This window comes from Anguilla rostrata, chromosome 2, assembly GCF_018555375.3.
Source record: "Anguilla rostrata isolate EN2019 chromosome 2, ASM1855537v3, whole genome shotgun sequence".
Taxonomy (NCBI): domain Eukaryota; kingdom Metazoa; phylum Chordata; class Actinopteri; order Anguilliformes; family Anguillidae; genus Anguilla; species Anguilla rostrata.
This window is the reverse complement of record NC_057934.1, coordinates 62,141,338-62,156,337: the sequence shown is the minus strand read 5'-3', so window position 1 is coordinate 62,156,337 and position 15,000 is coordinate 62,141,338. Positions and strand designations below refer to the sequence as shown.

Sequence of the window (15,000 nt, the reverse complement as noted above, 5' to 3'; positions counted from 1 at the left end):
GAAATTGTCAATGAATAAACCACATCATACCATTTAGGCATTCCTAATACATTTTTTCAGGATGATTATTTATTTAAGCACGGTCTAATTGAATAATTAAATTTATTTAAAACAAGGCTAAAGTTCTCTTCCTTTTCCCATGCAACCACGGCACAATCTTTGTGGTTACGCTCAACCAACTTCCGTGATTCCCCGCCACAAGTACCCATGCTATTTCGGAGGGAACTGTTCATTATTCATTAATTATTCATTGAAACAGAGGCATCACGTTACTATTGACAGCCGGTACATGCCATTTTGGCTCGCAACCTTTCCTACATAACCGGACACTACTCTTGTAAACTGTGAGTAAACCTTCCACCACTAAGAGCAGGGATGACAAGTTTCCTCTGGAATGAATGAATAAGGTTCACATTTCACTCTTCAATGTTATCATTATTGTTTGTAAACCATTATGATGTGAGGATAGCATTTTTGAAATTCTCGGTGGTGTCCAGGGTTTACACATGCATTCTCTATATATGGTCATCAGTATTGCTCACACACCGTTGAACATTCATGTCCATGTTCTGTTGACAAAAAACTACATAAACAAAAGCACAAAAGCTTAAAATAAATAGATGTTCTCTTTCCTGATTTATAAAACATAAGGCTTAATGAATTGATTAATGGTTGAATCATGTTTGTTTGGTGAAGCAAAATCATATGCCAAGGTCATATGGGAAACTCCTAATTCTAAAACCTAAAACGCATTACATTACAGGCATTTAGCAGACACTCTTTTCCAGAGCGACTTACACAACATTTACATAGCATTTTTACATTGTATCCATTTATACAGCTGGATATATACTGAAGCAATTTCGGTTAAGTCCCTTGCTCAAGGGTACAACGGCAGTGGCCTACCCAGGAATCGAACCTATGACCTTTCGGTTACAAGCCCAGTTCCTTACTCACTATGCTACACTGCCATGTATGCCAAAGTGGTTCATACTTTTGGGCCTGAGGACTGAGCCTGTGCTTCAGCGGGTTAAACCTGCCAGGGGCTTCTCTAACAGATTATGTTTTCGCACACGGCTCACGCATATATTTAGGTGCCAAACATATAAGCCTATTTGAATATGACAGTTTAGGATATTGCTGTCACATAACATAAACGACCTAATCAATTGTAATATAACAGCTTCAGTGAAGGCCAATCAGAGCGCAGCCTCATCATTGCGATGGGGCCGTGGGGGTATTCTGGAACCAGGCACAGCGCACACTGCCTAGTGCACGCTTTGCAGGACACCAAACAGCACTCAGAGGTCCAAATGGCCACACCGAGGGGTGGCCAACCCCCGGGCCCCGGAGAGCCACGGGGCCCCGCTGGCTTTTGTTGTCACCTTCAAATCGGCCGCCAGTTCAGACCGAGGAAGCGAGTTAATGGAGCGGTCATCGTCTGCTCTTACTGATGCATGAAGCGGTGAAGCTGAGCAGGCTCAAAAAGCAGCATACTCAACGGCCGACCCTGGGCCTGACACACGAGAGACCGCAGAAGGACGACGGACTGAACGCTGGCCATGAACATGCAAATCACAGGTCTACTGCCAGTGAATACGTGCACATGTAATAACATGTAATAACACCTGCCATGTGGAATCCTCGCGAGCGTGTGTGTGTATATCGTAACCTCTCTCTCTCTCCCTCTCTCTCTCTCTCATACTTTTTGTTGAGTAAGGAGGAGAACGATGGCTACATGCTTGGATCATGCAGTGTGTTTCGTGCAGTGCTTCATCTGAGGCCATATGATATGTGATTGCCTGAACATGATTCAGGTCTGAATTGTGCCAATAAAGGTAAATCTTCCTCTCTGCTCTGTCTCTTTTTGAAATTCTCTCTCCTTTCTCTCCCCTCTCTCTCTCTCTCTCTCTCTCTCTCTCTCCTCTCTCTCTTCTCTCTCCCTCCCTTCTCCGGCCTGCTCGCTGCATGTGTGCCAGCAGTGAAGTCATGCAGTCTGGCGGAGCGGCAGCAGTCTGCTCAGTCACGACTCACATTACACACCACCCAAGGCATCTCCAGCACCAGGAGGGATGTCACGCAGCACCACGGACAGCACCCAGCCGTAAGGGCCACCGCTCAGCACCATGGACAGCGTCCAGGCAAGGGCTGTCGTTCAGCACCACGGACAGCACCCAGCCGTAAGGGCCACAGTTCAGCACCACGGACAGCACCGTCCAGGCAAGGGCTGTCGTTCAGCACCATGAACAGCGTCCAGCCAAACACTGTTGTTCAGAACCACAGATAACTCTCAGCACCCAAGCCAGTGCACACACCAGTCCACACAAGGGAGCAGCAGTGTCTGCCTCCTGGTACTGTTCAGTCTCCATAACACTTCATAACATTTTCACAACCTCATAAGATAGCACATAAAGTACCACCACCCCAAATTTGTCTCCCCTTGCTCTTCTCCAAGTCTCTCTCACTCTCATTTTCTCTTTCACACACACACATATATGCATACACACACTGATGCCTCTCTCTCTCTCTCTCTCTCTCTCTCTGTCAGTCCTCCCAGGACTGCTGGAGCAGCGGTTGACCCCACATTTCTGGAGAGGAGCGCTCTACTGCACCCTCACTAAGGCTGACCCACTTAAAACCGGGACAGTCCTACAATCATCCTGTACACACACTTTCTCTCCCGCCAACACACAGCGCTCTTCAGCTGTCTAATGGATCCCCCTATGAGTGAGTGAGTGATTCAGTGTGTGAGAGTGAGGGAGTGAGTGAGTGATTCAGTGTGTGAGAGTGAGTGAGTGAGTGAGTGAGTGAGACAGTGAGGGCTGTGGGTGTGTGAGAGTGAGTGAGACAGTGACGGCTGTGGGTGAGAGAGAGTGAGTGAGTGAGACAGTGAGTGCTGTGGGTGTGAGAGTGAGTGAGTGAATGAGTGAGACAGTGAGGCTGTGTGTGTGAGAGTGAGTGAGTGAAACAGTGAGTGCTGTGGGTTTGAGAGTGAGTGAGATGGTGATACAGTGAGTGCTGTGGGTTTGTGAGTGAGTGAGTGAGTGAGTGAGACAGTGAGGGCTGTGGGTGTGTGAGAGTGAGTGAGTGAGACAGTGAGGGCTGTGGGTGTGTGAGAGTGAGTGAGTGAGACAGTGAGGGCTGTGGGTGTGAGAGTGAGTGAGACAGTGATACAGTAAGAGCTGTGGGGGTGTGAGAGTGAGTGAGTGAATGAGTGAAACAGTGAGTGCTGTGGGTTTGAGAGTGAGTGAGTGAAGTGAGTGGCGGTGAGTGACGTGAGGTTGATGTGAAGTGGCTGTGGGTGTGAGAGTGAGTGAGTGAATGAGTGAATGAGTGAGACAGTGAGTGCTGTGGGTGTGAGAGTGAGTGAGTGAATGAGTGAGACAGTAAGAGCTGTGGGTTAGAGTGGGGGACATTAAGGCAGTGGTGGTAGCGCTGTAGCACAGTCCGAGGGTGTGAAAGCATCATGGGTGAGCCTGGAGACCCCTCACAGTCCGCCTCCCACATTCTCTCGTCCCGATCTTCACTCACCATGTTTCTCTCTCCTCGTCTTGCTCCTTCCCTCCATCTCCTCCTCCCTGCTTCATCACGCTGTACTCTCCCTCAATCGGTGCTTTTTCTCCCAACCGGCCTCCTCTTTCCCTCTCCGGCCTCCTCCCTCTTTCCTCTCCACACAGCCTCCCCTTCTCTCTAATCTCTCTGTCTTTATTTACTTCTCCTCATCTTTCATTCCACTCCTCCTTTTATTCCTCCCACTCTCTTCCCACCGCTCGCGCTCCCCCTCAAAACCCCTCTCCCCCCCTCCTTCCCCTCTCCACCTCACTCTCTGTCCCTCCCTCTGTCTCACCTCTCTCTCCCCCCCCTCTCAGTGCAGTGACATTTGGGTGTTGCCCTGGCTGCTGCCCCCTGCAGCTCAGCTTTGATGGTGCGCGTGTCTCTCTGTGTGTCGCTCTGCTCATTAAGGAGAGAGAGAGGGAAGAGAGCGAGGCCTCTCTAATCTCACACAGCACCCGCACCCTGGAACACTGCACTCCGCTGTGTGCGTGTGTGTGTGTGGGCGTGTGTGCATGTGAGTGTGTGTGTGTGTGTCTGTGTGTATGAGTGTGTGTGAGAAAGAGAGTGTGTGTATGTGTGTGTGTGTGTGTGTGCTTGTGAGTGTGTATGAGTGTGTGTATATGTGTGTGCATGAGTGTGTGTTTTTGTGAGAGAGAAAGAGAGTGTGTGTATGTGTGTTGTGTGTGCGTGTGCGTGTGTGGTGTGTGTGTGTATGAGTGTGTGTGTGTGTATGTGTGTGCATGAGTGTGTGTTTTTGTGAGAGAGAGAGAGAGAGTGTGTGTGTGTGTACGTGTGTCCACACGGCCACCACAGCTCAGACTCACATATAAACAGTAAAGACACATGTGTACATGTGACCTGTGGCCATGCCATGTTTGAGTGCTGATGTGGGTTTCACACTGCTCCTGTGACAGGTCCTCTGTGTTGCGTGCCAGCGTTAAATCACAGTGACAGAGATGGGCCAATACCACCAGGAATCAATGGGAAAATGAGATTGTGTCAGTGCTGCACCCTCTCTCTCCCTCCCTCCCTCCCTCTCTCTCCCTCTTCCTCCTCCTCTCATCTCTTCCTCAGTAATTTCTCTTTCTCTGCCCTCACTCATCCAGCATTTAAGTGGTTGATATTATGAGTTTCCTCCAAGAGCCTCTCTTCAGCCAACATATCTGTATGTGCACATCAAACAGGGCACACATATGCAGCCTCACTGAACCCACGCGGATAAGCACCCCTCCACCACACATTTTCCCTCGTCTATCTCACATCCAAACATCACACATGCATCCTACCAGATACCAAAAGTGATATGAACCTCCACACAGCAACACACACGGATCACTCCAAGCCTCCAACACCACACACAACACACACACACACAGACAGATAAATATTCACCTCACAGAGATCACTCACACACAAACACACACACACAGACAGATAAATATTCACCTCACAGAGATCACACACACACACACACACACACACACACACACACAACCACAGATAATATTCACCTCACTATGTGGGACACTGCACTCTCACCTTATGACACTGGCTGACGCGTATATTTCCTAGTCTCCTGCAGCTCTGGCGGAGCCCAAGCCAGGCTCCACCCCCACGCACTAACCCTCCCGCCCACCGAGTCCCCATTACATCACCCATGACATCACCGCTTTACCTCCTCACGCATTCACTCACCTCAGCATAGCACAGCTTTAGAGCGGAATCCACACACAAACACGCCCTTCCATCACCTGTGGAGTTTGGCTAGTGCACATATTGTGACTGCGGGAATGTAATGTACGTGTGAGTGTATGTCTGCATATGAGAGGGAGCGAACGAGTGTGTGTGTGTGTGTGTGTGTGTGTGTGTGTGTGTGTGTGTGTGGTGAGTGTATGTGTTGGTTATGTGTGTGTGTGTGGTTTGTGTGTGTTATTGTTGCACGTGTTGGTGTGTGTGTTGTGTTGTGTGTGTGTGTGGCGTGTGAGCTGTGGTGTCGGTGGCGTGCACACGTGTGTGTCGTAGTGTGCGTGCTGTGTGTGTGTGCGCTGCGTGTGTGTGTGTGGAGTGCAGTGTGGTGTGTGTAGTGCGTGATGTGTCCATGCGTGAGTGGGAGAGCTGTATGTGATGGAGTTTGTGTGTGTGTGTGTGTGTGGTGTGTGTGTGTGAGTGTTGTGTGTTGGAGTGTGAGTGCAGTGTGTGTGTGTGTGTGTGCACGCATGTGTGTGTGTGTGTGAGTGTGAGTGTGTGTGTGTGTGTGTGTGTGTGTGTGTGTGTGTGTGTGTGTGTGTGTGTGTGTGTGTGTGTGTGTGTGGTGTGCGTGAGTGGTGTGTGTGTGTGTGTGTGTGTGTGTGTGTGTGTGTGTGTGTGTGTGTGTGTGTGTGTGTGTGTGTGTGTGTGTGTGCAGGCAGGGCATGGCGCGTAGGACTCACCCGGTCAGAACCACCACAAAGTCCATGACGTTCCAGCCGTTGCGCAGGTAGGAGCCCTTGTGGAAGGCGAAGCCCAGCGCCAGGATCTTGATGCCCGCCTCGAAGCAGAAGATGGCGATGAAGTAGGGCTCTGTGTCGTCCTGCCGGACAGACGCACCGGATTACACGGACACACAGACAGGTACACGCAGGCAGGCAAACGTACGCGCATAAACACGCAAAATATATATGAGTGTGTGCACAACACAGAGTATGTTAGGCTGAGCATGTGTACGTGTACGTGTGTGTTCATATGCGCACGGCTATGTGTGAGCGTGTACGCGTGTTTGCGTGTGTGTATGCGTTTTTGTTTATGTGTGCGTGTGTGTGCATGTGTGTGCGTGTGTGCGTGCGTGTATGCTTACACGCGTTTGTCAGTGACTCACCAGTCGCTCGGACATGGGTGTCTTGTCCATGTCGGGCAGGTGTTGCTCCAGAGCCAGGACGATGCAGTTAGCGATGATGGTGGTCAGGATCATGTACTCAAATGGAGTGGGAGCCGCAGGTCAAGGAAAGAGTCGCCTCACAGAGACACACAGACACACACAGCGCCACCCTAACTGACCTCGCACTCTGTTCCAGCACAGCGCCACCACGTGGACACATTATAATGCCATAGCGATGGTAAGATAGCATAATGGTCTGGGAACTGGCCTAGTAACTCTGAGGTTGCAGGTTTGATTCTCAGGTGGGACACTCCCATTGTACTCTTGAGCATGGAACGAAACCTAAATTGCTTCAGTAAGTATCCGGCTGAATGAATGCATTACATGTAAAGAATGTAAGCTGTGTAAGTCATATTGGACAAGAGCATGTGCTAAATGCCTTGTCTGTAAATATCAGTGGTGGCAACAGGCCATCTTGGCTCGCCATTTACCTACAGGCCTCCAGTTCAACACTGCATCAAGCCTTTGCTTGAGCCCCCCACGGGTCTGTGGTTCTGCTGCAAGGCCTGGTCGGCTGGTTCATGCAATGCAGCCCCCGCGGCAGGCTCCCATGTGCTGGGTGTTTGGTAACGCAGGGCCCGGGCACAGCCGCACAGAGACGGGGAGGGAGAATGAGCTGCCACACACACACACACACACACACACACACACACACACACAGCTGCCGGCGCTGGGCCTGGGCCCACCGTCCGTGTGTCTGCACCTGACACGGCCCAGGCCCGGTCTGAGAGGGACAGGAGCGTCACAGCACGGCATCAGCCCCCTGACACCATGTGACCTCGCCTCAGCCAACGAGCATAAAGAGAACCGGCCTGATCAGGCGGCACCACAGAAGAAGCAGGGCACCCGCTGCTTTATGCTGAGGGAGAGATGGTGAAGATAAAAGAAGAAGAGAGGGAATGCAGTAGAAGGATGACTGGCCTCAGTGCCCCCATCAGATGAGCTTATGAATGAGCTGGCCATTAGGAGCCGGCCTATGACTATAAACGAGTTCAGCTGATGTCATTACAAAACCAGCGACACGGCCATTTGTCCCTCACATTCAAACATCCAAGCAAAGACACAAGACACCAACTCAGCCACAAGGAAAATGACTTGGACTATTAGTGTTTTTTAGCTTGGCGATCAGCTGCGTTAAACACACAGACACACACACACGCACACACACGCACACACACACAGATGAATACTTGCAAAGACAGCTGCTTGGTGGACGCATCAGTATAACGAGTGTGAATTCAGGGTGAAATAATGTGTGCTTTAGGGTTCAGCATAACGGAAGGCTAAATGACTCAGACAGCGTCCACATGCCTTTAATGGAGCGATCATTAGCCAATTAGCTACTCTGCACATGTTTACATAAAGCATAACTACTGCTGATGCTTGTGAGTGGCCGCAAGACAGTGTCGGAGCGAGCCGCCTCCCGTCCCTCTCAGGTGATTGGAGCAGACATGGCAATTTGGACCAATGGGAGCTGGGAGCTGGTCAGCTCTACAGCCAATAGGAGAGAGGTCTCAGGAACCAGGCCAAAGAACCCTTTCCTCTGTCTTTCTCAAACACACACACACACACACACACACACACAAACACCCAGAGGAGGACCGTCATCCCTCTTGAGTCACTCTATGGTTTCTTCCAGTTGTTTCTGGGGTTACTCCTTGCTTTTGCGGGAGAATTTTAGGATGTAACGCCTACTTCGACAAATGATTCGTGAAATTCTGTACAAACATATTTCATTTGATTTGCAATTTGACCAACACTGACCAGCACTACCAGAATTAGAAGCATTACCAATATCTTCCTGACCCAGCATGGAAAAGTCCCTGTAGCAGCTTAAAGGACAGCCTGTGCCTGGTCTGCTGAGAAAAGGGGTCCTTCCGCTGCCCCCACGTCTATCCCAAACCCGTCTCTGGAAAAGAAGCACGCCCTTACCCCATAATCTTCTGCTTATATAACACAGGGCAGTGCATTACTGGAAAATGATATTCAATCAGGGTGCTATAACAGCCTCCAAGTCATAATGGACCCTTAATAATTCACAGTTCAATTTGGAGAATGAGATGGAGAGAGAGAGAGAGAGAGAGAGTGGGGGAGAGAGGGAGGGCAGGGAAAAGAAGGAAGGGGAGAGTTCATAAACGTATATGCGAACTGACGCGGACGTCTATGGTACAACGGCACTGCGGTGGTTTTGGCAAATAACAGCAGAAAGAGAAACACTAAGGCCAGATTGAATTGAGGGTTGGGGGGGGGGGGGCGCTGAAACTCCAGTCAAAGTTGGACGGCGTGGCGGTGGAGAGAGAGCCGGAGGAGGAGGGGGTGAATCTCTACATCAGCAGAATAAAAGGTGTATTAGTATAATAAGGGGAAATAACGAGGCGGCCCTGGCCCTGTGTGCCAGCCCCTTCCTCTCTGCCTAATTAAAATGGCCGTGGGAGGGGCGAGAGAGGGAAGAGAGAGAGCACCGTGCGCTTATTCACTGACAGGGCCGAGACAGAGGGGTCCGCTCGCAGATACAGCTCCTCTTCCTCCCTCCCTCCCTCCCTCCCTCCCTCCCTCTCTCTCTACTCCCCCTCTCTTACTTCTCTCTCGCTCCCTCCCCCACTGTTACAGAAAGGGAATATTCTCACAACCACACCCACATACACACACATACATGTATACAATCCCTCTTCAAAATCCAGTAAAAACACATACATTTCCGCTCTCTCTCTCTCTCTCTCTCTCTCTCTCACACACACACTCTCTCTCGCACATACACATGCACGCACACACACACACACACTACCTCACTACCATACCCTTGCACACTGATGTATGTGTAGCACCTATTTTGCACCCCATTACAGAAAGGGATAAACATGTGTAGACATAGATGACTGCACTTACGAATGTATCTTGGCACTAAAGCAATAGTTATGGGCTTATCCTCAGCAATGTATTAATCCTCAATACTCAAAAAAAAAACTCTGCCAGTCCAATACAGGTAAACGACATCAGCCATACCGGTGTCAATATCATGTTCTCTTCTTCCTTCTCTTCCTCTCTCTTGCTCTTTTCAGTAGCTTTGAAACACAGGCCCCTTTTATGCCAGGGAATGTATTTTTACACACAGTGATTAACGCTTAGAACAGTACAGCATAGCACCGGCACCAGGCTCGTCCACGCCATCACTGAAACAAGTGTGTCACCACTACCCCTCCCCCTACACACACACACGGAGATTACTGGGAGCAACTGCCACAAACACCACAGAGATTTCCGAAAAAGAACGCATCACAATGAAGAGTTACAATCAGAGTCAAGATCACTGACAACCTGTGTGTTACAATCCCAAATGGGATTACTCTGAATCACCCTGCGTCACAGCCATATAGGAGATTACAGAAAGTCAGTATGCTAACAATCACCATGGAGATTACGGAGAGCAGGTGTGTCACAAACACCATGGAGATTACTGAGAGCAGGTGTGTCACAAACACCATGGAAATTACTGAGAGCAGGTGTCACAATCACCATGGAGATTACTGAGAAAAGGTTTGTCACAGTCGTCATGGAGATTACTGAGAGTAGGTGTGTCACAATCACCATGGAGATTAGTGAGAGTTTGTTTGTCACAGTCGCCATGGAGATTACTGAGAGCAGGTGTTACACATCGCTGAGGAGATTACAGACAGAAGGTGTCCAACAATCACCATAAAGATTACTGAAAGCAGCTGTGTCACCATCACCACAGAGATAACTGAGAGCAAATGTGTCACCATTACTGTGGAGATTACTAAGAGCAGGTGTGTCACCATCACCATGGAGATTACTGAGAGCAGGTGTGTCACCATCACCATGGAGATTACTGAGAGCAGGTGTGTCACCATCACCATGGAGATTACTAAGAGCAGGTGTGTCACCATCACCATGGAGATTACTAAGAGCAGGTGTGTCACCATCACCATGGAGATTACTGAGAGCAGGTGTGTCACCATCACCATGGAGATTACTGAGAAAAGGTTTGTCACAGTCGTCATGGAGATTACTGAGAGTAGGTGTGTCACAATCACCATGGAGATTAGTGAAAGTTTGTTTGTCACAGTCGCCATGGAGATTACTGAGAGCAGGTGTTACACATCGCTGAGGAGATTACAGACAGAAGGTGTCCAACAATCACCATAAAGATTACTGAAAGCAGCTGTGTCACCATCACCGTAGAGATAACTGAGAGCAAATGTGTCACCATCACCGTAGAGATAACTGAGAGCAAGTGTGTCACCATCACCGTAGAGATAACTGAGAGCAAGTGTGTCACCATCACCGTGGAGATTACTGAGAGCAGGTGTGTCACCATCACCATGGAGATTACTGAGAGCAGGTGTGTCACCATCACCATGGAGATTACTAAGAGCAGGTGTGTCACCATCACCATGGAGATTACTAAGAGCAGGTGTGTCACCATTACCATGGAGATTACTGAGAGCAGGTGTGTCACCATCACCATGGAGATTACTGAGAGCAGGTGTGTCACCATCACCATGGAGATTACTGAGAGCAGGTGTGTCACCATCACCATGGAGATTACTAAGAGCAGGTGTGTCACCATCACCATGGAGATTACTAAGAGCAGGTGTGTCACCATCACCATGGAGATTACTGAGAGCAGGTGTGTCACAATCACCATGGTGATTACTAAGAGCAGGTGTTCACCATCACCATGGAGATTACTGAGAGCAGGTGTGTCACCATCACCATGGAGATGACTGAGAGCAGGTGCGTCACCATCGTCGTGGACACCGCTGAGAGTGTCAGAGTGCCAGTGGGAGGTTTTGTGTGTGACAGCCCTGCTCGTGGAGCTGCAGTCTCCCCTGCCCCCAGTGCGCCCTGCGGTGGGCCGGGTTCCAGCGGGGAGCGAGGCAGGCCAGGCCTGGCATGCAGGGACAGGGCACTGAAGCGCTAACGGGCTCTCAGGGGCCCGGCTCAGCCATGGCTCCCAGGGCCGCTCCAGGGGGCCACACTCTCCCAGCCATTACCACACATTAGCACGTTGGGCTCCATTCAATTAGCCTGCCTCCCTCTCTCACTCTGAAACAAAGGCCTGAGGGAGCAGTGTGTGTGTGTGTGTGAGCCCAAGTGTGCGTGTGTGAGTGTCTGAGTCTGTATGTGTGTGTGTGTGGGTGTGTGTGTGTGTGTCTGAGTATGTGTGTGTGTGTGAGTGAGTGTCTGAGTCTGTATGTGTACGTGTGTGTGGGTGTGTGTGTGTCTGAGTATGTGTGTGTGTGTGTGTGTGCACGTGTGTGTGTATGTCAGTGTGTTTGTGTGTGTGTGCGTGTGTGCCTAAGTGGGTGTGTATGTGTGTGTGTGCATGAGCGTGTGTGTGTGTTTGTGTGTGCCTGAGTGTGTGCATGCATGCGTGTGTGTGTGTGAGCTCGAGTGTGTGTGTGTCTGACTGTGTGTGAGTGTGTGAGGGAGGGAGAATGTGGACACACCCACGCAGTAGATGGGAGTAGTGCTGATATGACGACAGCGTTCCGGGTTACAGTCCAAGCGCACCATACTATTTATTTTACTAAGCAGCAGGGCCCTGTACCCCGGGGAGCTCATATTTTTCACTTTAAAATCATGTTTGCAAACTGCAGCTACAGAGCAGTGTTTTCACTGGGAGAACACAAGCCTCACATGAGCGATTAACAGAACAGACTCACAAACTCCCATCCTGAAGATTCCTGAGCGTGCTCACCATCTTATCTACCCAAAGACTAGTGCTAGAATGTGCCTTTTCAATGGAGCAAGAGAGACGAGACGAATGAGACAGACAGTTCAGTTGAGGAAGTGCAGTCAAGGAGCTGCCTAGTTTCTAGTTTCTAAAACCATCTCTCTCTCTCTGCTGATATCACTTAAACAGCTCGCTGTGCTTTTAGTGAATGTGTCCCATTTACAGCCATTGGAGCAGGGACGTCAGCGAGGACAGAGTGCTATAAAAAAGCACCAACGTGACGCAAAGCAGCTCGATCCACAAGACCATGCAAGACAGCAGGTGCACCGCGCTGTGACACACAATCTGCAACATAAGGAAGCGCGCACACGCACACGCAGACACACACACGCACATACACACGCACACACTCGCACGCACACACTCGCAGACACACACACGCACATACACAAGCACACACACACACACGCACACACACGCAGACACACACGCACATACACACGCGCACGCGCACGCACACACACACACGCACATACGCACATGCACACACTTTTTGAACCCAGTCTCCGGTATCAGACGCGTGGCTGCAGTCTGTATGAGAGACTGTGCTGTCCGTACAGACGGCAGATTGGACCCACTCCGTGTGCAGTATGTGGGTCAGACAGCGCTCTGGATGCACCTCGCCCAGCGAAGGGGGGGGGGGGGGGTGCGAGGTCCGCTCTCTCCTAAGGACCCCAGCCCAGCGGAGAGGGGACTCGACAAATATGAGTACACCCCTGTAATCTGCACTGTAAAAAAAACCTTCAATTATACATTCCTCCTTCCTCTCTATGTGCAGCTCTATAAATAGCTCTGTGGCACATAAAAGAGTGTGCCTGTTCTCTCTCTCTCTCTGTCTCTCCTTCTCTCTATGACTCATTTTCGGTTTTTAAACATGCATGGGCCCGTACTGTGCCAGGACCAGCGTTCCACCATTTTCCCTCTCCACCACCTCTTCACTCCGCTTCTTTTTGCACTGGCCTCCTGATTTCAGCAGCCAATGTGCCCTCCCTGCCACTGGTGGGCGCTGTGATTAATGTGAGCCTCTGTGGGCCAGGGGTGCAGGTGCACCACACACCTCTTTGCAGGTGCTTATCAAACTCAGAAAAAATATACATGTATAAATTTATAAATATACAGTAAATACACACACAAGCACACACAGACACACGCACACAAACACACCCAAATGAAGACACACAGACACACACACACACAGCCTATGTGAATATGAATGCTTTCCCAACCAATTTCTTCTAACCCATTGGTTTCCCCTTCAGGCAAATGCTTAAGCACCTTGCAGAGCTGACAGCGATGCTGGGGGGTGCTTCACAAAGGAGGATTACAGAGTTAGCTGGATAAATGCTGAAGTACACAGAGCTGTTTCGGGTTTTACTCAGCGCCGGTAACTCAGTAATCCTGCTACTCGAAATACCCCCCCGGGTTTCTCTTGAAGTCTGTTTGTGAGCGATGGGAGTGGGCGGGGCCAGGGGAAGCAGGGGAAGAGAGGAGGCAAGGGGGGGTGGGGTGGGGTGGGGGGGGGGTCGATTGATGCCTGGCCAATTTCCCCCCCAACAGAAGCAGTAAACCCAGCACAGGAGAACAGTGTCTCTCCCGATAAACCAGCACAGGGGGCAAAGCGTGAGCGGAAACTGCACGGCCCAGGGTATGGGTGGGTTCGGCTGGCCCAAGTTCACCTGGCGACCCCCCTGGGCGATCGGTACGATTTGGCGATGGCGGGTAGAGCGAAACAGGCAGCTGAGACGTTTTTTCGGCACTCAGGTAAGACGCCTGTGTGTCCCGCACAGTGCGGCTGCTCCATGCACGCGGTCGGAGTACCAATTCAACGTTCCAAACTAGGGCGGGAATTGGACACACAAAGCCCCGCGATGGGCGCAAATTTTCTTTTTTTAAACCTGTTAGAGAATGTGGCAGAGAGAGAGAGAGAGAGAGAGAGGGAGGGAGAGAGCGAGGGAGACAGAGACAGAAGAGCAAGAGAGACAGTTGCTGATGTGATGGATAACAGGCTGTCCAGGCCCCTGCTCTCTCTCTCTCCCTCTCTCTCTCTCTCTCTCTCTCTCTCATCCTGCAGTTTAGACCTGTCTACATAACCCTCATTACCCAGCCCCGATCACTTCTTCCCCTCCTCTCTTACTTTCCTCCCTTTCCCCTCTTATTTTTCCATTCCTCTTTCTCCCCCAGCATTTTTCCCTCTCTCTTGGTTTCCCGTCTCTCCAGAACTCCGTGAGTTACACACGTGTCTGTTTTATATCCTCTCTCTTTTCACACCCTTCTCTCGTTTTGCACCTCAAAACATTTCACTTTCCTCATCTTTCAGTTCTTTATTTCCATTCTCTTCCTCCTTGTTCTTTAATTCTCTCATCTTCCCTCTGCCACCGTCTGTTTCTCTTTCCCTTCCTCTCATTCTCTTATCTCTCTCTCTCTCTCTCTCTCTCGCAAAACCTGTGCATCAATCATCCATCTCTCCATCATACAATCTTAATTCAGCAGAGGGGAGTGGTGCAGCATCAGCATGTCTACTGAGAGACGGAGAGAGTGAGGGAGAAAGAGAGACAGAGACAGACAGACAGAGAAGGGGGGAGAGAGGGAGAGAGAAAAGAGGAGAGGGAAAAGACCAGGGAGATGCGAAGCGGGGGAGCAGGAGGAATACAGTGTTTTTACTCTTCAGCAGTGAGTGGGCTCACTAAAAGTAGGTTACTGGCAGAACACAATGCGCTGTGCCACACACACACACACACACACACACACACACTCACACACTCACGTGCACACA

At 50.3% G+C, this 15,000-nt stretch overlaps 1 protein-coding gene across 3 annotated transcripts in view; it reads right to left on the bottom strand.

Moving 5' to 3' along the window:
• The window catches only part of LOC135248760 (voltage-dependent P/Q-type calcium channel subunit alpha-1A-like), a 152,303-nt gene that overhangs the window by 79,232 nt on the left and 58,071 nt on the right, over positions 1–15,000 (bottom strand). For all 3 annotated transcript variants that reach the window (XM_064323670.1, XM_064323671.1, XM_064323672.1), the window contains exons 4-5: positions 6,410–6,516; positions 5,985–6,124 (exon numbers count right to left, since the gene is read on the bottom strand). In XM_064323670.1, the coding sequence (XP_064179740.1) occupies positions 5,985–6,124; positions 6,410–6,516 (247 nt within the window). The remainder of the gene's footprint in view (positions 1–5,984; positions 6,125–6,409; positions 6,517–15,000) is intronic.